This window comes from Xenopus tropicalis, chromosome 4 (genome assembly GCF_000004195.4).
Source record: "Xenopus tropicalis strain Nigerian chromosome 4, UCB_Xtro_10.0, whole genome shotgun sequence".
Lineage (NCBI taxonomy): Eukaryota > Metazoa > Chordata > Amphibia > Anura > Pipidae > Xenopus > Xenopus tropicalis.
Window position 1 is genome coordinate 153,522,302 of NC_030680.2, and position 20,723 is coordinate 153,543,024.

Genomic DNA, 20,723 nt, shown 5'->3' on the forward strand with positions numbered 1-20,723 from the left:
GGAACTTTACCTTCCACAAACTTATCAGCAATCATGGCCTCCTCCTCCCCGGTCTTCTCCTCGGGTTTAGTGACCACCATCGATGTCAGGGGGGTCACAAACTGATACTTCAGCGACAGCGCCAGGGCCCGGGCAGTTAGGTTCCCCTTCTCATTGGCTGGCGCAGAAATGCTGCAATATGATTGGCAGACACAGATCCAGTTACATCACTGAGCAATGGTACCTCCCTGCAAGGATCTAAAGGGCGAGACACCCCCAAAGTCTCTCAGTAGGCTGGAACCCCACCCTAACCCTTACCGTTTCTCTAGCAGTTGCTGAATAGTGAGACACCCCCAAAGTCTCTCAGTAGGCTGGAACCCCCCCTAACCCTTACCGTTTCTCTAGCAGTTGCTGAATAGTGAGACACCCCCAAAGTCTCTCAGTAGGCTGGAACCCCACCCTAACCCTCACCGTTTCTCTAGCAGTTACTGAATAGTGAGACACCCCCAAAGTCTCTCAGTAGGCAGGAACCCCACCCTAACCCTCACCGTTTCTCTAGCAGTTACTGAATAGTGAGACACCCCCAAAGTCTCTCAGTAGGCTGGAACCCCACCCTAACCCTCACCGTTTCTCTAGCAGTTGCTGAATAGTGAGACACCCCCAAAGTCTCTCAGTAGGCTGGAACCCCACCCTAACCCTCACCGTTTCTCTAGCAGTTGCTGAATAGTGAGACACCCCCAAAGTCTCTCAGTAGGCTGGAACCCCACCCTAACCCTCACCGTTTCTCTAGCAGTTGCTGAATAGTGAGATAGGCCCAGAGTCTCTCGGTAAAGTCGCCAAAGATATATTGCTGCTGTTCCACGGCTTCGGATTCTTCCTGCACTTTTGCGCTGTGGGTGTAGTTCAGCGTGTCCTCCTCCTGTGGAACGAGGGAAGTCACTAATATTGTATCACAACCAAAAAAGCCGGCACTCATGGAACAGGTTTGTGTCAAATAGTTGCAAACTCTAAAAGCATAAAGCACTTAATCATAGGCTGGAACGTGGGATGTCACTTTTATTGACCCATTCTGAAATGCTCTGGGTATTCTGTAATGCTCTGGGTATTATTTAACACCCTGGGTATTCTGTAACGCTCTGGGTATTCTGTAACGCTCTGGGTATTCTGTAACGCTCTGGGTATTCTGTAATGCTCTGGGTATTCTGTAATGCTCTGGGTATTTTGTAACAGGATTTACCAATGGTCGAGTTTGAAATTGTTTCTTGATTCAAGTTTTTTATGGTTGGAAAACTTGAATGTCTGGTATTTATTTATCACATGAACAATCTAGGCCCCAAACGCACAGACTCACATCATGTATGAGGTCCCCAGATCAAGTATGAGGGCCCCAGATCATGTAAGAGAGCCCCAGATCATGTATGAGAGCCCCAGATCATGTATGAGAGCCCCAGATCATGTATGAGAGCCCCAGATCATGTAAGAGAGCCCCAGATCATGTATGAGAACCCCAGATCATGTATGAGAGCCCCAGATCATGTAAGAGAGCCCCAGATCATGTATGAGAACCCCGAATCATGTATGAGAGCCCCGAATCATGTATGAGAGCCCCAGATCATGTATGAGAACCCCAGATCATGTATGAGAACCCCAGATCATGTATGAGAGCCCCAGATCATGTAAGAGAGCCCCAGATCATGTATGAGAACCCCAGATCATGTATGAGAGCCCCGAATCATGTATGAGGGCCCCGAATCATGTATGAGGGCCCCGGATCATGTATGAGAGCCCCGAATCATGTATGAGAACCCCAGATCATGTATGAGAACCCCAGATCATGTATGAGAGCCCCAGATCATGTAAGAGAGCCCCAGATCATGTATGAGAACCCCAGATCATGTATGAGAGCCCCGAATCATGTATGAGAGCCCCAGATCATGTATGAGAACCCCAGATCATGTATGAGAACCCCAGATCATGTATGAGAGCCCCAGATCATGTAAGAGAGCCCCAGATCATGTATGAGAACCCCAGATCATGTATGAGAGCCCCGAATCATGTATGAGGGCCCCGGATCATGTATGAGAACCCCAGATCATGTATGAGAGCCCCGGATCATGTATGAGGGCCCCAGATCATGTATGAGGGCCCCAGATCATGTATGAGAGCCCGGATCATGTATGAGGGGGGCACTTACCCCTTCAGCAGTCACATCAGCCGTCAGCCAGTTCAGATCATTGTCGGTGATGCGTCCAGCCACTACGATTTCACTTCCATCAAAGTAATGTTTGAACTTGTTCTGCGTCACATCGGAAATGGCGTTCTCGGGGTACTGGAGCTCGATGTCCATCAGGGTGGGGTTGGCCACCTCGTCATAAAATCCCTGAGGGTAACACAGAGTTCATTAAGTACTAAACCTGCCCTAGGCCCAATACTGAGAGGGCAGAACCCAAATGCCCCGCCCAACCCATATGTATATGGTCTCTTTGTTATACACAGCACCGCCCCCCTGTATGTTTAGCAATGGGGGTTGTACTAAGTCAGTGGGAGCTGTGCTAAGTCAATGGGAGCTGTGCTAAGTCAATGGGAGTTGCGCTAAGTCAATGGGAGTTGTGCTAAGTCAATGGGGGTTGTGCTAAGTCAATGGGAGTTGTGCTAAGTCAATGGGGGTTGTGCTAAGTCAATGGGAGTTGTGCTAAGTCAATGGGAGTTGTGCTATGTCAGTGGGGGTTGGGCTAAGTCAATGGGAGTTGTGCTATGTCAAAGGGGGGTGGGCTAAGTCAATGGGAGCTGTGCTAAGTCAATGGGAGTTGTGCTAAGTCAATGGGAGTTGTGCTAAGTCAATGGGAGTTGTGCTGGTTAGTCTTGAGAAGAATACAGAATAAAATAGCTGCTTCTCACAGATCGCCAGTGTGGGGGCAGGCAGATATAAATAGCTGGCACTTTTTCCCGGGACCAAGTTCCTGAAACCCGGCCGATCCCCGTGAAACGGGGACAGATGGAAACTTACTATAACTATGGGTCCTACAGCCACACATCTATTATATTTATTCCCTTATTACCTCCATTTGTAGCGCTGCGTCTGATTCCTCATAAATGCGCCGAGCGACCCCCGAATTCTCCAAGGACAACTTCTCCAGGAAAGGGTAATCCACTCCCACCCCGAAGCCCAGAGAGTACAGGGAGTATTTGCCTCGGATGGCATTCCTGGCATTTTCTTGGATCTTGTCCAGGTTTCTTTCCCCTGGGAACAGACCAATAGCATTTCATCATTGAATTAATAGCCAATAATCATTTAATGAATAGTAGTTGAATAATTGAATACATAGCATTTAATGATTTAATGAATAGCTCTTTATGATTTCATGACTAACAGTTAATTATTTAATAAGTAGCATTTATTGAATAGTTTTAAATAGCAGTTAATTTATTTAACAATGGGTTAAAGTTAGAAGTCACTATTTAATAAATACCCTACTAATCATTCTAATCCCCCTTGTAGGAGCCTGGGGCTGCTCGCTAGCTACCCTGAGCCTAACCCTTCCTCCTAGAGTGAGCTATACAGGAGAATATCCTCACAACCAACTTTATAGACAAGGCCTGCCTCCACCTAGGCCCCAATCTGCTCCAATCTTCACTCACCTTCCTGCCCAGGTGAAATCCAATGAATAAAGGGATCAGTTTGAGCTCTGTCAGATTCACCTTTTTATAGAACAGAACAGTGACATCTACTGGCCAGTCCAGGAAACAGCTTCCCCTCTATAACGTAGGCCCACCCTTGGGCGTCAGGCAGGAGAGGAGTGCCCAAATACAGCTTAACTACCTTCAGTCCCCTACACTGGCTAAACTAGATATACATTCTGGGCCAAGCTTGGGTTACAAGTGGTTAAAGGGTTTTGGACCCTATTGATAAGTCAATAAATTCTTGGGTCTAATGATGAGGGCCGTTATTCACCAAAGAGCTTGGTGCAGCCTTAAACTTTCACAATGACCAGTGTTGATGAGCTCAACATCCCGAAACCTCCTTTTTAGGGCGCTTATCATACAACCATTATTAGCACAGCGCCCCCTAATGTGCCCGGGGTATTGGGACACGTTGAGAGTAGAGTCAATAGATCCTTATTGGAGGAACATCTAAGTGAATGACAACTGAACCCACCAGTACTGGGCTGCCCATCCGTCATGAAGATAATGAGGGAAGCACTGCGCTTAGGGACGCTCCTGGCATCATGGGCTTGGTCCAGTAATGAGATAGCGCTCAACAGAGCATCGTTAATGTTCGTCCCTGGAAGAGAAAGATTGGTTTGGGGAACACAAATTTGCAAGTAAAGTCTCCAATCTAATTATCAGCAGTTGGTAATGAGTCCCTTGCCCTTATGCCCTTCTAATCCTGCCCAGAGAGACCCTTGTAGATAAGAGGTAGAACCTCACCTGAATGAGCAGTTCTCCATGTTCTATCTGATACCACCCAGAAGGTGGGTGTGTAAAGTAATTCATAGGTCTCATTAGGTACATAGGGTATATTACCCCAACCTGTGCTGCTACAGAGACACCCTACCTACATACTGACAGTGTTCCTGTGGGTGAGATCATTGGGTTTGGACCGGTACCAGATACTCACAGCCTTTAGGATAAAGGTTCCTGACATATTCCTTTGCTCTGTTGAGATTTTCCGGAGTGGCTTTCACTAGTGACTGTTCCCAGATTTCTACCCCCCAGTCGAATATGACAAAGTTGAAGTGGTCGTGTTCCTTGACGTCATCCAGGATCTTCAGCAGAGCCTCTTTAGTCTGGGGAAAGCACAGAATGTCACCCCGGCACTGGGGCCCAACTGGGAGCTAAATACAAACTCTTGGCGGGTATCTCACCTGCTGCATTTTGAGGCCAATCATGGAAATGCTTCTGTCTATTATAAAAATGATGTTTTTGGGGACCTCTTTCAGTTTGGAGGGGGCAAAAAAATGCACAAAGTATCCATTGACGACCTATAAAACAAGCGGCAGAACCAGTATTACTCATGTGCCATTACTGACCAGAGGGCTAGTGACCTGCCAACCCAAGAACCAGTCCTACAGCTGGGGGGGCACTCAGGACTGAAAATGCTATTGGCCAATTTCCTCCAATGGAATGTGAAGGAAATTCACTGCTGACAGGAATAAGGAGAGGTCTCACATTCCTGGGAATCCCAGATAAGCCAATAGCTTAGAGCGCCGGAATGGTGAGCTGCCATGTTGCAATGTCCATGAAACAGCTTGTCCTGCCCTTTCCTACAGCCTTGGGCAGCCGGGGATGTGCCAGTAGCCGTGCTGAAAGGAGGAGTTAGGGACGTGCTCACCACAAGGTACTTGGCTAAAATGATTCACATTACAGTTCCATGTAGCCTTGCCAGTCAGGGAGATGGTTGGGCATTCAGTCTCGGTGGTACAAGACCAGTGAGATTATTAAAGGGCACATGTGACTCCCCCAGCGAAAAAAAGAAAAGGGATTACTCGCCTGGATATTTCCGGGGGTCTCCCTGTTGACATCATAGGTGACGGTGAAATCCCCGTCCAGCTGAGTCGTGCTGCAGTTGGAACAGGAACGCTGTTGGTCAATGGTGGGTTTGAAGGAGACGTGTCCCTAGAGAGAAGGAGTCCCATTAGTGAGTATCATCCAGTGTCCACCAAGGGGCACAGTCCATACAAAAGGTGTCAGTGCCATTCTGAGCCTTAGCATTCTACTTAGTGGGCATTCCTGGGCTTAGAACTGTACGGAGAGGGCATTCCTGGGCTTAGAACTGTACTGAGAGGGCATTCCTGGGCTTAGAACTGTACTGAGAGGGCATTACTGGGCTTAGAACTGTACTGAGAGGGGCATTCCTGGGCTTAGAACTGTACTGAGAGGGCATTCCTGGGCTTAGAACTGTACTGAGAGGGCATTCCTGGGCTTAGAACTGTACTGAGAGGGCATTCCTGGCTTAGAACTGTACTGAGAGGGCATTACTGGCTTAGAACTGTACTGAGAGGGCATTCCTGGGCTTAGAACTGTACTGAGAGGGCATTCCTGGGCTTAGAACTGTACTGAGAGGGCATTCCTGGGCTTAGAACTGTACTGAGCAGGGCATTCCTGGGCTTAGAACTGTACTGAGAGGGCATTCCTGGGCTTAGAACTGTACTGAGAGGGCATTCCTGGGCTTAGAACTGTACTGAGAGGGCATTCCTGGGCTTAGAACTGTACTGAGAGGGCATTCCTGGGCTTAGAACTGTACTGAGAGGGCATTCCTGGGCTTAGAACTGTACTGAGAGGGCATTCCTGGGCTTAGAACTGTACTGAGAGGGCATTCCTGGGCTTAGAACTGTACTGAGAGGGCATTCCTGGGCTTAGAACTGTACTGAGAGGGCATTCCTGGGCTTAGAACTGTACTGAGAGGGCATTCCTGGGCTTAGAACTGTACTAAGGGGGCATTCCTGGGTCCCTCTGGGTGCTTTGCCTCCCCCTTTGGGTTCCTTTGGGGGCTTTGCCTCCCCCTTTGGGTCCCTCTGGGTGCTTTGCCTCCCCCTTTGGGTGCCTCTGGGTGCTTTGCCTCCCCCTTTGGGTCCCTCTGGGTGCTTGGCTCCCCCTTTGGGTGCCTCTGGGTGCTTTGCCTTCCCCTTTGGGTCCCTCTGGGTGCTTTTGGTCCCTCTGGGTGCTTTGCCTCCCCCTTTGGGTCCCTCTGGGTGCTTTTGGTCCCTCTGGGTGCTTTGCCTTCCCCTTTGGGTCCCTCTGGGTGCTTTTGGTCCCTCTGGGTGCTTTGGCTCCCCCTTTGGGTGCCTCTGGGTGCTTTGGCTCCCCCTTTGGGTGCCTCTGGGTGCTTTGGCTCCCCCTTTGGGTCCCTCTTGAGTGCTTTGCCTCCCCCTTTGGGTGCCTCTGGGTGCTTTGGCTCCCCCTTTGGGTGCCTCTGGGTGCTTTGGCTCCCCCTTTGGGTGCCTCTGGGTGCTTTGGCTCCCCCTTTGGGTGCCTCTGGGTGCTTTGGCTCCCCCTTTGGGTCCCTCTTGAGTGCTTTGCCTCCCCCTTTGGGTGCCTCTGGGTGCTTTGGCTCCCCCTTTGGGTGCCTCTGGGTGCTTTGGCTCCTCCTTTGGGTGCCTCTGGGTTCTTTGGCTCCCCCTTTGGGTTCCTCTGGGTGCTTTGGCTCCCCTTTGAGTGCCTCTGGGTTCTTTGGCTCCCCCTTTGGGTGCTTTGGCTCCCCCTTTGGGTTCCTCTGGGTGCTTTGGCTCCCCTTTGAGTTCCTCTGGGTGCTTTGGCTCCCCTTTGGGTGCCTCTGGGTTCTTTGGCTCCCCCTTTGGGTGCTTTGGCTCCCCCTTTGGGTTCCTCTGGGTGCTTTGGCTCCCCTTTGGGTGCCTCTGGGTGCTTTGGCTCCCCCTTTGGGTGCCTTGGCCTTACATGCTGTGCGTAGAACAGGGAACTTACCTTTTCTCCAGAGAAAGACTTGTGGACGAGGGGCAACAAATCATTGGTCATGAAGGTTCCCTGGGCATCCAGAAAACTGATTCCTTGGGGCTCATTAATATCCACATCAATCTGGAAAAGGAGCAGAGAGACTGGGATGTGACCACAGTGAGGGGCATTTAATTTCCCACAAGGCCCAGGGCTACACCCTAGAGCCACAGTGAGGGGCATTTAATTTCCCACAAGGCCCAGGGCTACACTCTAGAGCCACAGTGAGGGGCATTTAATTTCCCACAAGGCCCAGGGCTACACCCTAGAGCCACAGTGAGGGGCATTTAACTTCCCACAAGGCCCAGGGCTACACCCTAGAGCCACAGTGAGGGGCATTTAGCTTCCCACAAGGCCCAGGGCTACACCCTAGAGCCACAGTGAGGGGCATTTAATTTCCCACAAGGCCCAGGGCTAAACCCTAGAGCCACAGTGAGGGGCATTTAGCTTCCCACAAGGCCCAGGGCTACACTCTAGAGCCACAGTGAGGGGCATTTAATTTCCCACAAGGCCCAGAGCTACACTCTAGAGCCACAGTGAGGGGCATTTAATTTCCCACAAGGCCCAGGGCTACACTCTAGAGCCACAGTGAGGGGCATTTAATTTCCCACAAGGCCCAGGGCTACACCCTAGAGCCACAGTGAGGGGCATTTAATTTCCCACAAGGCCCAGGGCTACACCCTAGAGCCACAGTGAGGGGCATTTAATTTCCCACAAGGCCCAGGGCTACACCCTAGAGCCACAGTGAGGGGCATTTAGCTTCCCACAAGGCCCAGGGCTACACCCTAGAGCCACAGTGAGGGGCTTCCTTTCATCTGGTTGGAATATTGCCCCTCAGGGGGAGCCCCACATCTGTCCATGACCCCAACACTGTAAAAGCAGGTTCCCACCATCACTGCCCCACCCTTAAACCCCGGCAGGACAGCTGGCATCTTCCCAGCACTCTGACGTGATTGGTGCATTCTGCCCTGACTGGGGGTTTGATTGGCTGAACTCATGCCTACCTTGCCTATCCCCATGGCACAAAATATTGGCACAAAACCCTGTGGCCCCAAAATGGGAAGGTGCCATCTCTTTGATGGTTCTGATGTGGGTACATTTGGGTACAAAGTGGGAAGGCGCCATCTCTTTGATGGTTCTGATGCGGGTACATTTGGGTACAAAGTGGGAAGGCGCCATCTCTTTGATGGTTCTGATGAGGGTACATTTGGGTACAAAGTGGGAAGGTGCCATCTCTTTGATGGTTCTGATGCGGGTACATTTGGGTACAAAGTGGGAAGGCGCCATCTCTTTGATGGTTCTGATGAGGGTACATTTGGGTACAAAGTGGGAAGGTGCCATCTCTTTGATGGTTCTGATGTGGGTACATTTGGGTACAAAATGGGAAGGCGCCATCTCTTTGATGGTTCTGATGAGTGTACATTTGGGTACAAAGTGGGAAGGTGCCATCTCTTTGATGGTTCTGATGTGGGTACATTTGGGTACAAAATGGGAAGGCGCCATCTCTTTGATGGTTCTGATGAGGGTACATTTGGGTACAAAGTGGGAAGGTGCCATCTCTTTGATGGTTCTGATGAGGGTACATTTGGGTACAAAATGGGAAGGTTCCATCTCTTTGATGGTTCTGATGAGGGTACATTTGGGTACAAAGTGGGAAGGTGCCATCTCTTTGATGGTTCTGATGAGGGTACATTTGGGTACAAAATGGGAAGGTGCCATCTCTTTGATGGTTCTGATGAGTGTACATTTGGGTACAAAGTGGGAAGGTGCCATCTCTTTGATGGTTCTGATGTGGGTACATTTGGGTACAAAATGGGAAGGTTCCATCTCTTTGATGGTTCTGATGAGGGTACATTTGGGTACAAAGTGGGAAGGTGCCATCTCTTTGATGGTTCTGATGTGGGTACATTTGGGTACAAAATGGGAAGGCGCCATCTCTTTGATGGTTCTGATGTGGGTACATTTGGGTACAAAATGGGAAGGCGCCATCTCTTTGATGGTTCTGATGAGGGTACATTTGGGTACAAAGTGGGAAGGCGCCATCTCTTTGATGGTTCTGATGAGGGTACATTTGGGTACAAAATGGGAAGGCGCCATCTCTTTGATGGTTCTGATGAGGGTACATTTGGGTACAAAATGGGAAGGCGCCATCTCTTTGATGGTTCTGATGTGGGTACATTTGGGTACAAAGTGGGAAGGTTCCATCTCTTTGATGGTTCTGATGAGGGTACATTTGGGTACAAAATGGGAAGGTGCCATCTCTTTGATGGTTCTGATGTGGGTACATTTGGGTACAAAGTGGGAAGGTGCCATCTCTTTGATGGTTCTGATGTGGGTACATTTGGGTACAAAATGGGAAGGTGCCATCTCTTTGATGGTTCTGATGTGGGTACATTTGGGTACAAAATGGGAAGGTGCCATCTCTTTGATGGTTCTGATGTGGGTACATTTGGGTACAAAATGGGAAGGCGCCATCTCTTTGATGGTTCTGATGTGGGTACATTTGGGTACAAAATGGGAAGGTGCCATCTCTTTGATGGTTCTGATGTGGGTACATTTGGGTACAAAATGGGAAGGTGCCATCTCTTTGATGGTTCTGATGTGGGTACATTTGGGTACAAAATGGGAAGGTGCCATCTCTTTGATGGTTCTGATGTGGGTACATTTGGGTACAAAATGGGAAGGCGCCATCTCTTTGATGGTTCTGATGCGGGTACATTTGGGTACAAAGTGGGAAGGCGCCATCTCTTTGATGGTTCTGATGCGGGTACATTTGGGTACAAAGTGGGAAGGTGCCATCTCTTTGATGGTTCATTTGGGAAATGTTATTTGTTTGGGTTGGCTCCCCACTTGCACCCCACTTGCTCTCTTCCCACAGACTCTGGTGGGCACTCTAGGGCACTCTAGGGGCACTAGTTCTACTTTAGTGCAATCCAGGTCTGAACTGGAATATAAAATAGGCCCTGGCACCTCAATTACACGGAGGTCTGAACGGTCCCCACGGGCTCAGAAGGCATCTAGGGCATCTTACAGCTGTCCCACTGGTGCCAGGAGATTTGGGGGGAGCCCCTACAGGTTGTCCTGGGGTGTCTCATTCTAGGAACTATGTCCAACCAATGAGCAGAGAGAGATGTGTAGCCCCCTGGGTTCCCCCTGACTGGGGGTGAGTGGGACGCCCCCTAATGCCCCAAGAGGGACCTACCTGGAAGCTTTGGACAAGCTTTTTGGGGCGCACTTTGATGAACATCTCGTATTTGCCCAGATTGCGCTTCAGCAGCTCCTCGTAGATCAGCTCAAAGGTGATTTTGCTCTGTGGGGCCACATTCACCGACACCGTGAACTTCTCCGTCTTCCTGCCCGAGGCCCTGTGTGCAACCGGGGGGCAAATTCAGCTCATATCATGGGTGGGGGGACAGGCTGCTTGTCACTCAATGGGGGAGAGAAGGGCAAGAGGGGCTTTATGGAGCCGATATAGAGACTTGGATACTTTATTGTCCCATAGATGATTAATAAGGCTGGAGGCTCCCCTATTTACCCCTGAGCCTCGGGGTTACTGGGGGGGGGAGAGGGGCTTTATGGAGCTGATATAGAGACTTGGATACTTTATTGTCCCATAGATGATTAATAAGGCTGGAGGCTCCCCTATTTACCCCTGAGCCTCGGGGTTACTGGGGGGGGGGAGAGGGGCTTTATGGAGCCAATATAGAGACTTGGATACTTTATTGTCCCATAGATGATTAATAAGGCTGGAGGCTCCCCTATTTACCCCTGAGCCTCGGGGTTACTGGGGGGGAGAGGGGCTTTATGGAGCCGATATAGAGACTTGGATACTTTATTGTCCCATAGATGATTAATAAGGCTGGGGGCTCCCCTATTTACCCCTGAGCCTCGGGGTTACTGGGGGGGAGAGGGGCTTTATAGAGCCGATATAGAGACTTGGATACTTTATTGTCCCATAGATGATTAATAAGGCTGGGGGCTCCCCTATTTACCCCTGAGCCTCGGGGTTACTGGGGGGGGGGAGAGGGGCTTTATGGAGCTGATATAGAGACTTGGATACTTTATTGTCCCATAGATGATTAATAAGGCTGGGGGCTCCCCTATTTACCCCTGAGCCTTGGGGTTACTGGGGGGGAGAGGGGCTTTATGGAGCCGATATAGAGACTTGGATACTTTATTGTCCCATAGATGATTAATAAGGCTGGGGGCTCCCCTATTTACCCCTGAGCCTCGGGGTTACTGGGGGGGGGGGGGAGAGGGGCTTTATGGAGCTGATATAGAGACTTGGATACTTTATTGTCCCATAGATGATTAATAAGGCTGGGGCTCCCCTATTTACCCCTGAGCCTTGGGGTTACTGGGGGGGGGAGAGGGGCTTTATGGAGCTGATATAGAGACTTGGATACTTTATTGTCCCATAGATGATTAATAAGGCTGGAGGCTCCCCTATTTACCCCTGAGCCTTGGGGTTACTGGGGGGGGAGAGGGGCTTTATGGAGCTGATATAGAGACTTGGATACTTTATTGTCCCATAGATGATTAATAAGACTGGGGGCTCCCCTATTTACCCCTGAGCCTCGGGGTTACTGGGGGGGGAGAGGTTGGGGGGCACATTCCCGTACCTGACAAGCCCAGCTGACTGCCCCCGGGACACGGCTTTCTCATACTGTTTCTTGGCCGCTTCCTTCTCCTTAATCACCCCGGGGTAAGTGACTCCATCGATGACCCTGGGAAACAATCATGTGACCACTTATAGGGCAAATCCAAATATAATACTCACACTTATACCCACACACTCACACACTCACACTCATCCCCACACACTCACACTTATACCCACACACTCATCCACACACACTCACACTTATACCCTCACACTCATACTCACACACTCACACTCATCCCCACACACTCACACTTATACCCACACACTCACACTCATCCCCACACACTCACACTTATACCCTCACACTCATACTCACACACTCACACTCATCCCCACACACTCACACTTATACCCACACACTCACACCCATCCCCACACACTCACACTCATCCCCACATACTCACACACTCACACTTATACCCTCACACTCATACTCACACACTCACACTCATCCCCACACACTCACACTTATACCCACACACTCACACCCATCCCCACACACTCATACTCACACACTTATACCCACAAACTCACACCCATCCCCACACACTCACACTCATCCCCACACACTCATACTCACACACTCACACTTATACCCACACACTCACACTCATCCCCACACACTCACACTTATACCCTCACACTCATACTCACACACTCACACTCATCCCCACACACTCACACTTATACCCACACACTCACACCCATCCCCACACACTCACACTCATCCCCACATACTCACACACTCACACTTATACCCTCACACTCATACTCACACACTCACACTCATCCCCACACACTCACACCCATCCCCACACACTCACACTCATCCCCACATACTCACACACTCACACTTATACCCTCACACTCACACACTCACACTCATCCCCACACACTCACACTTATACCCACACACTCACACTCATCCCCACACACTCACACTTATACCCTCACACTCATACTCACACACTCACACTCATCCCCACACACTCACACTTATACCACACACTCACACCCATCCCCACACACTCACACTCATCCCCACATACTCACACACTCACACTTATACCCTCACACTCATACTCACACACTCACACTCATCCCCACACACTCACACTTATACCCACACACTCACACCCATCCCCACACACTCACACTCATCCCCACACACTCATACTCACACACTCACACTTATACCCACACACTCACACTCATCCCCACACACTCACACTTATACCCTCACACTCATACTCACACTCATCCCCACACACTCACACTTATACCCACACACTCACACCCATCCCCACACACTCACACTCATCCCCACATACTCACACACTCACACTTATACCCTCATACTCACACACTCACACCCATCCCCACACACTCACACTCATCCCCACATACTCACACACTCACACTTATACCCTCACACTCACACACTCACACTCATCCCCACACACTCACACTTATACCCACACACTCACACCCATCCCCACACACTCACACCCATCCCCACACACTCATACTCACACACTTATGCCCACAAACTCACACCCATCCCCACACACTCACACCCATCCCCACACACTCACACTCATCCCCACACACTCACACTCACACACTCACACTCAGGCAGACACACAGGGGCCCCTCACATGGTGAAGTTGGTGATAAAGGCAGTTTTGGGCAGATCCACATCAAAGGAGACCTCTCGGGATTGGTCGGCGCGATTCACGGCTCGGCTGGTGATGACATTGTGGGCGAAGCGAGAAGTGATTTGACTCTGGATATTGACACTGTAAATCTCTATGTCATCCGAGGGCTGAACGGAACCAAAGCAAATGGGTCACAGAACTATCACCAATCCCACAATGCCCCATTGCTATATACACCCCCCCACCGTATACTGATCCCCTTATATACACAGTGTGTATCCCCTATAGAAACGGACCCCCATTATACACCCCCCGTATACTGATCCCCTTATATACACAGTGTATATCCTCTATAGAAACTGGCCCCCCGTATACTGGTCCCCTTATATACACAGTGTATATCCCCTATAGAAACTGACCCCCCATTATACACAGCCCCCCGTATACTGATCCCCTTATATACACAGTGTATATCCCCTATAGAAACTGACCCCCCCATTATACACAGCCCCCCATATACTGATCCCCTTATATACACAGTGTATATCCCCTATAGAAACTGACCCCCCCATTATACACAGCCCCCCATATACTGATCCCCTTATATACACAGTGTATATCCCCTATAGAAACTGACCCCCCGTTATACACAGCCCCCCGTATACTGATCCCCTTATATACACAGTGTATATCCTCTATAGAAACTGACCCCCCGTTATACACAGCCCCCCATATACTGATCCCCTTATATACACAGTGTATATCCCCTATAGAAACTGACCCCCCCATTATACACAGCCCCCCATATACTGATCCTCTTATATACACAGTGTATATCCCCTATAGAAACTGACCCCCCGTTATACACAGCCCCCCATATACTGATCCCCTTATATACACAGTGTATATCCTCTATAGAAACTGACCCCCCGTTATACACAGCCCCCCGTATACTGATCCCCTTATATACACAGTGTATATCCCCTATAGAAACTGACCCCCCGTTATACACAGCCCCCCGTATACTGATCCCCTTATATACACAGTGTATATCCCCTATAGAAACTGCCCCCCCGTTATACACAGCCCCCCGTATACTGATCCCCTTATATACACAGTGTATATCCCCTATAGAAACTGACCCCCTTATATACACAGCCCCCCGTATACTGATCCCCTTATATACACAGTGTATATCCCCTATAGAAACTGACCCCCCGTTATACACAGCCCCCCATATACTGATCCCCTTATATACACAGTGTATATCCCCTATAGAAACTGACCCCCCGTTATACACAGCCCCCCATATACTGATCCCCTTATATACACAGTGTATATCCCCTATAGAAACTGACCCCCCGTTATACACAGCCCCCCGTATACTGATCCCCTTATATACACAGTGTATATCCCCTATAGAAACTGACCCCCCGTTATACACAGCCCCCCGTATACTGATCCCCTTATATACACAGTGTATATCCTCTATAGAAACTGACCCCCCGTTATACACAGCCCCCCGTATACTGATCCCCTTATATACACAGTGTATATCCCCTATAGAAACTGACCCCCCCATTATACACAGCCCCCCATATACTGATCCCCTTATATACACAGTGTATATCCCCTATAGAAACTGACCCCCCCATTATACACAGCCCCCCATATACTGATCCCCTTATATACACAGTGTATATCCCCTATAGAAACTGACCCCCCATTATACACAGCCCCCCGTATACTGATCCCCTTATATACACAGTGTATATCCCCTATAGAAACTGACCCCCATTATACACAGCCCCCCATATACTGATCCCCTTATATACACAGTGTATATCCCCTATAGAAACTGACCCCCCCATTATACACAGCCCCCCATATACTGATCCCCTTATATACACAGTGTATATCCCCTATAGAAACTGACCCCCCGTTATACACAGCCCCCCATATACTGATCCCCTTATATACACAGTGTATATCCCCTATAGAAACTGACCCCCCCATTATACACAGCCCCCCGTATACTGATCCCCTTATATACACAGTGTATATCCTCTATAGAAACTGACCCCCCGTTATACACAGCCCCCCATATACTGATCCCCTTATATACACAGTGTAAATCCCCTATAGAAACTGCCCCCCCCGTTATACACAGCCCCCCGTAAACTGATCCCCTTATATACACCGTGTATATCCCCTATAGAAACTGACCCCCCGTTATATACAGCCCCCCGTATACTGATCCCCTTATATACACAGTGTATATCCCCTATAGAAACTGACCCCCCCATTATACACAGCCCCCCATATACTGATCCCCTTATATACACAGTGTATATCCCCTATAGAAACTGACCCCCCCATTATACACAGCCCCCCATATACTGATCCCCTTATATACACAGTGTATATCCCCTATAGAAACTGACCCCCCGTTATACACAGCCCCCCGTATACTGATCCCCTTATATACACAGTGTATATCCTCTATAGAAACTGACCCCCCGTTATACACAGCCCCCCATATACTGATCCCCTTATATACACAGTGTAAATCCCCTATAGAAACTGCCCCCCCCCGTTATACACAGCCCCCCGTATACTGATCCCCTTATATACACAGTGTATATCCCCTATAGAAACTGACCCCCCCGTTATATACAGCCCCCCCGTATACTGATCCCCTTATATACACAGTGTATATCCTCTATAGAAACTGACCCCCTGTTATACACAGCCCCCGTATACTGATCCCCTTATATACACAGTGTATATCCCCTATAGAAACTGACCCCCCGTTATACACAGCCCCCCATATACTGATCCCCTTATATACACAGTGTATATCCCCTATAGAAACTGACCCCCTGTTATACACAGCCCCCCGTATACTGATCCCCTTATATACACAGTGTATATCCCCTATAGAAACTGACCCCCATTATACACAGCCCCCCGTATACTGATCCCCTTATATACACAGTGTATATCCCCTATAGAAACTGACCCCCTGTTATACACAGCCCCCGTATACTGATCCCCTTATATACACAGTGTATATCCCCTATAGAAACTGACCCCCATTATACACAGCCCCCCATATACTGATCCCCTTATATACACAGTGTATATCCCCTATAGAAACTGACCCCCATTATACACCCCCCGTATACTGATCCCCTTATATACACAGTGTAAATCCTCTATAGAAACTGACCCCCGTTCCTAACCCCACTATAGTACAGTGTCCTTTCCCCTATACACCCCTCACTATATGGGGCGCCCAGCCCACCCCTGTACCCCAGTGTCCCTGTGTCTTTATGAGATGCACAAACTGCAAATGAAAAAATTCTAGTTCCAAATGCTGAAATGGCTATTGGCACGGCTATGGGTACGGCTATTGGCACAGCTATGGGCACGGCTATGGGCACAGCTATGGGCACGGCTATGGGCACAGCTATTGGCACAGCTATTGGCACGGCTATGGGCACAGCTATTGGCACAGCTATGGGCACGGCTATTGGCACAACTATGGGCACGGCTATGGGCACAGCTATTGGCACAGCTATTGGCATGACTATGGGCACAGCTATTGGCACGGCTACTGGCACAAACTTGGCCCCAACAAATCAGGCTACTTTGCTAAATAGTCAGTTTGTTTCCTAAACACATTTTTGGGGCACATTACAGGCAAGTGCTGTGCCCATGGGCATTGTACCAATAAATAACTTCACACTCCGAGTTCGGGCGCCATTGCCCTAAGGGCCCAGTTGGACTGGAAATATTGTTCCTTTGCTTCTTGTTCTCACACGGAGGGTGGGTAAGCGGAAGGCAGGTAGGTACTTACATCATGGAGGCTTCTTTTCTGTAATAAAAAAGAAGAAAAGGGGTACAGACACAAGGATTAATAGGGGTTCATGTATAAGTGCAACAATGTTCTATACATTTATAAGCAATGGTGGGCCAAACCAGCCGGGCACCCTAGGCAACCATGCCAGCCGGGCACCCTATGCAACCATGCCAGCCGGGCACCCTAGGCAACCATGCCAGCCGGGCACCCTAGGCAACCATGCCAGCCGGGCACCCTATGCAACCATGCCAGCCGGGCACCCTAGGCAACCATGCCAGCCGGGCACCCTATGCAACCATGCCAGCCGGGCACCCTAGGCAACCATGCCAGCCGGGCACCCTAGGCAACCATGCCAGCCGGGCACCCTATGCAACCATGCCAGCCGGGCACCCTAGGCAACCATGCAACCATGGGAATGGGATAGGGACCTTAGATTGTAAGCTCACTGGGGCAGGGACTGATGGGAATGTGATAGGGACCTTAGATTGTAAGCTCACTGGGGCAGGGGCTGATGGGAATGTGATAGGGCCCTTAGATTGTAAGCTCACTGGGGCAGGGGCTGATGGGAATGGGATAGGGACCTTAGATTGTAAGCTCACTGGGGCAGGGACTGATGGGAATGGGATAGGGACCTTAGATTGTAAGCTCACTGGGGCAGGGGCTGATGGGAATGGGATAGGGACCTTAGATTGTAAGCTCACTGGGGCAGGGGCTGATGGGAATGTGATAGGGACCTTAGATTGTAAGCTCACTGGGGCAGGGACTGATGGGAATGGGATAGGGACCTTAGATTGTAAGCTCACTGGGGCAGGGGCTGATGGGAATGGGATAGGGACCTTAGATTGTAAGCTCACTGGGGCAGGGACTGATGGGAATGGGATAGGGACCTTAGAGTGTAAGCTCACTAGGGCAGGGGCTGATGGGAATGGGATAGGGACCTTAGACTGTAAGCTCACTGGGGCAGGGGCTGATGGGAATGTGATAGGGACCTTAGATTGTAAGCTCACTGGGGCAGGGACTGATGGGAATGTGATAGGGACCTTAGATTGTAAGCTCACTGGGGCAGGGGCTGATGGGAATGGGATAGGGACCTTAGATTGTAAGCTCACTGGGGCAGGGGCTGATGGGAATGGGATAGGGACCTTAGATTGTAAGCTCACTGGGGCAGGGACTGATGGGAATGGGATAGGGACCTTAGAGTGTAAGCTCACTGGGGCAGGGACTGATGGGAATGGGATAGGGACCTTAGATTGTAAGCTCACTGGGGCAGGGACTGATGGGAATGGGATAGGGACCTTAGATTGTAAGCTCACTGGGGCAGGGACTGATGGGAATGGGATAGGGACCTTAGATTGTAAGCTCACTGGGGCAGGGACTGATGGGAATGGGATAGGGACCTTAGATTGTAAGCTCACTGGGGCAGGGGCTGATGGGAATGGGATAGGGACCTTAGATTGTAAGCTCACTGGGGCAGGGACTGATGGGAATGGGATAGGGACCTTAGATTGTAAGCTCACTGGGGCAGGGACTGATGGGAATGGGATAGGGGCCTTAGATTGTAAGCTCACTGGGGCAGGGACTGATGGGAATGGGATAGGGACATTAGATTGTAAGCTCAGTGGGGCAGGGACTGATGGGAATGGGATAGGGACCTTAGATTGTAAGCTCACTGGGGCAGGGACTGATGGGAATGGGATAGGGACATTAGATTGTAAGCTCACTGGGGCAGGGACTGATGGGAATGGGATAGGGACATTAGATTGTAAGCTCAGTGGGGCAGGGACTGATGGGAATGGGATAGGGACCTTAGATTGTAAGCTCACTGGGGCAGGGACTGATGGGAATGGGATAGGGACCTTAGATTGTAAGCTCACTGGGGCAGGGACTGATGGGAATGGGATAGGGACCTTAGATTGTAAGCTCACTGGGGCAGGGACTGATGGGAATGGGATAGGGACATTAGATTGTAAGCTCAGTGGGGCAGGGACTAGGGGGCATATTATTGTTGTTTTCCAGCTGACGGCAGTCGGGCACCCAGCAACTCCCGGCCACTGACCCAGGGAAATTACTGAGCGCTTTTAATGTCTCTGTGGAAGGAAAAGTGCCCGCCGCGCCGTCTGCTCCCTGTGCCGGCTCTCTCCTAGGTGCGCGCGCACTTCCGCAATTTAAAGGCGCATGCGCTCTGATGTCATGACGTCAGCGCGCAAAGGCGCCAAATTCAAAATATTTAAAGGGCCATTTGTATTAGATTCAGTGCCCCTGATAGAATTTGATTCTGGTGCCTCCCTGAGCCTCTTCCTGTTGTGTTTTCCTGTTTTCTGACCCGGCTTGCTCCTGACTATTCTGATTATCCATATCTGACCCGGCTTGCTCCTGACTATTCTGATTATCCATATCTGACCCGGCTTGCTCCTGACTATCCTGATTATCCATATCTGACCCGGCTTGCTCCTGACTATCCTGATTATCCATATCTGACCCGGCCTGCTCCTGACTATCCTGATTATCCATATCTGACCCGGCCTGCTCCTGACTATCCTGATTATCCATATCTGACCCGGCCTGCTCCTGACTATCCTGATTATCCATATCTGACCCGGCTTGTTCCTGACTATTCTGATTATCCATATCTGACCCGGCCTGCTCCTGACTATCCTGATTATCCATATCTGACCCGGCTTGCTCCTGACTATCCTGATTATCCATATCTGACCCGGCTTGCTCCTGACTATTCTGATTATCCATATCTGACCCGGCCTGCTCCTGACTATTCTGATTATCCATATCTGACCCGGCCTGCTCCTGACTATTCTGATTATCCATATCTGACCCGGCCTGCTCCTGACTATCCTGATTATCCATATCTGACCCGGCTTGCTCCTGACTATCCTGATTATCCATATCTGACCCGGCTTGCTCCTGACTATTCTGATTATCCATATCTGACCCGGCTTGCTCCTGACTATTCTGATTATCCATATCTGACCCGGCTTGCTCCTGACTATCCTGATTATCCATATCTGACCCGGCCTGCTCCTGACTATCCTGATTATCCATATCTGACCCGGCCTGCTCCTGACTATCCTGATTATCCATATCTGACCCG

At 50.0% G+C, this 20,723-nt stretch overlaps 1 protein-coding gene across 2 annotated transcripts in view; it reads right to left on the minus strand.

The window, feature by feature from the left end:
- Positions 1-20,723, minus strand: part of itih3 (inter-alpha-trypsin inhibitor heavy chain 3) — a 58,625-nt gene that overhangs the window by 18,217 nt on the left and 19,685 nt on the right. For both annotated transcript variants that reach the window (XR_004222451.1, XM_031901302.1), the window contains exons 3-15: positions 17,615-17,632; positions 13,753-13,919; positions 12,051-12,155; positions 10,631-10,793; positions 7,402-7,512; positions 5,470-5,595; positions 4,845-4,961; positions 4,598-4,766; positions 4,136-4,261; positions 3,039-3,220; positions 2,174-2,359; positions 759-898; positions 11-171 (exon numbers count right to left, since the gene is read on the minus strand). Coding sequence is in view for 1 of the 2 variants with exons in the window: in XM_031901302.1 (XP_031757162.1) it covers positions 11-171; positions 759-898; positions 2,174-2,359; positions 3,039-3,220; positions 4,136-4,261; positions 4,598-4,766; positions 4,845-4,961; positions 5,470-5,595; positions 7,402-7,512; positions 10,631-10,793; positions 12,051-12,155; positions 13,753-13,919; positions 17,615-17,632 (1,771 nt within the window). In the remaining variant the exon portion in view is untranslated. The remainder of the gene's footprint in view (positions 1-10; positions 172-758; positions 899-2,173; positions 2,360-3,038; positions 3,221-4,135; positions 4,262-4,597; positions 4,767-4,844; positions 4,962-5,469; positions 5,596-7,401; positions 7,513-10,630; positions 10,794-12,050; positions 12,156-13,752; positions 13,920-17,614; positions 17,633-20,723) is intronic.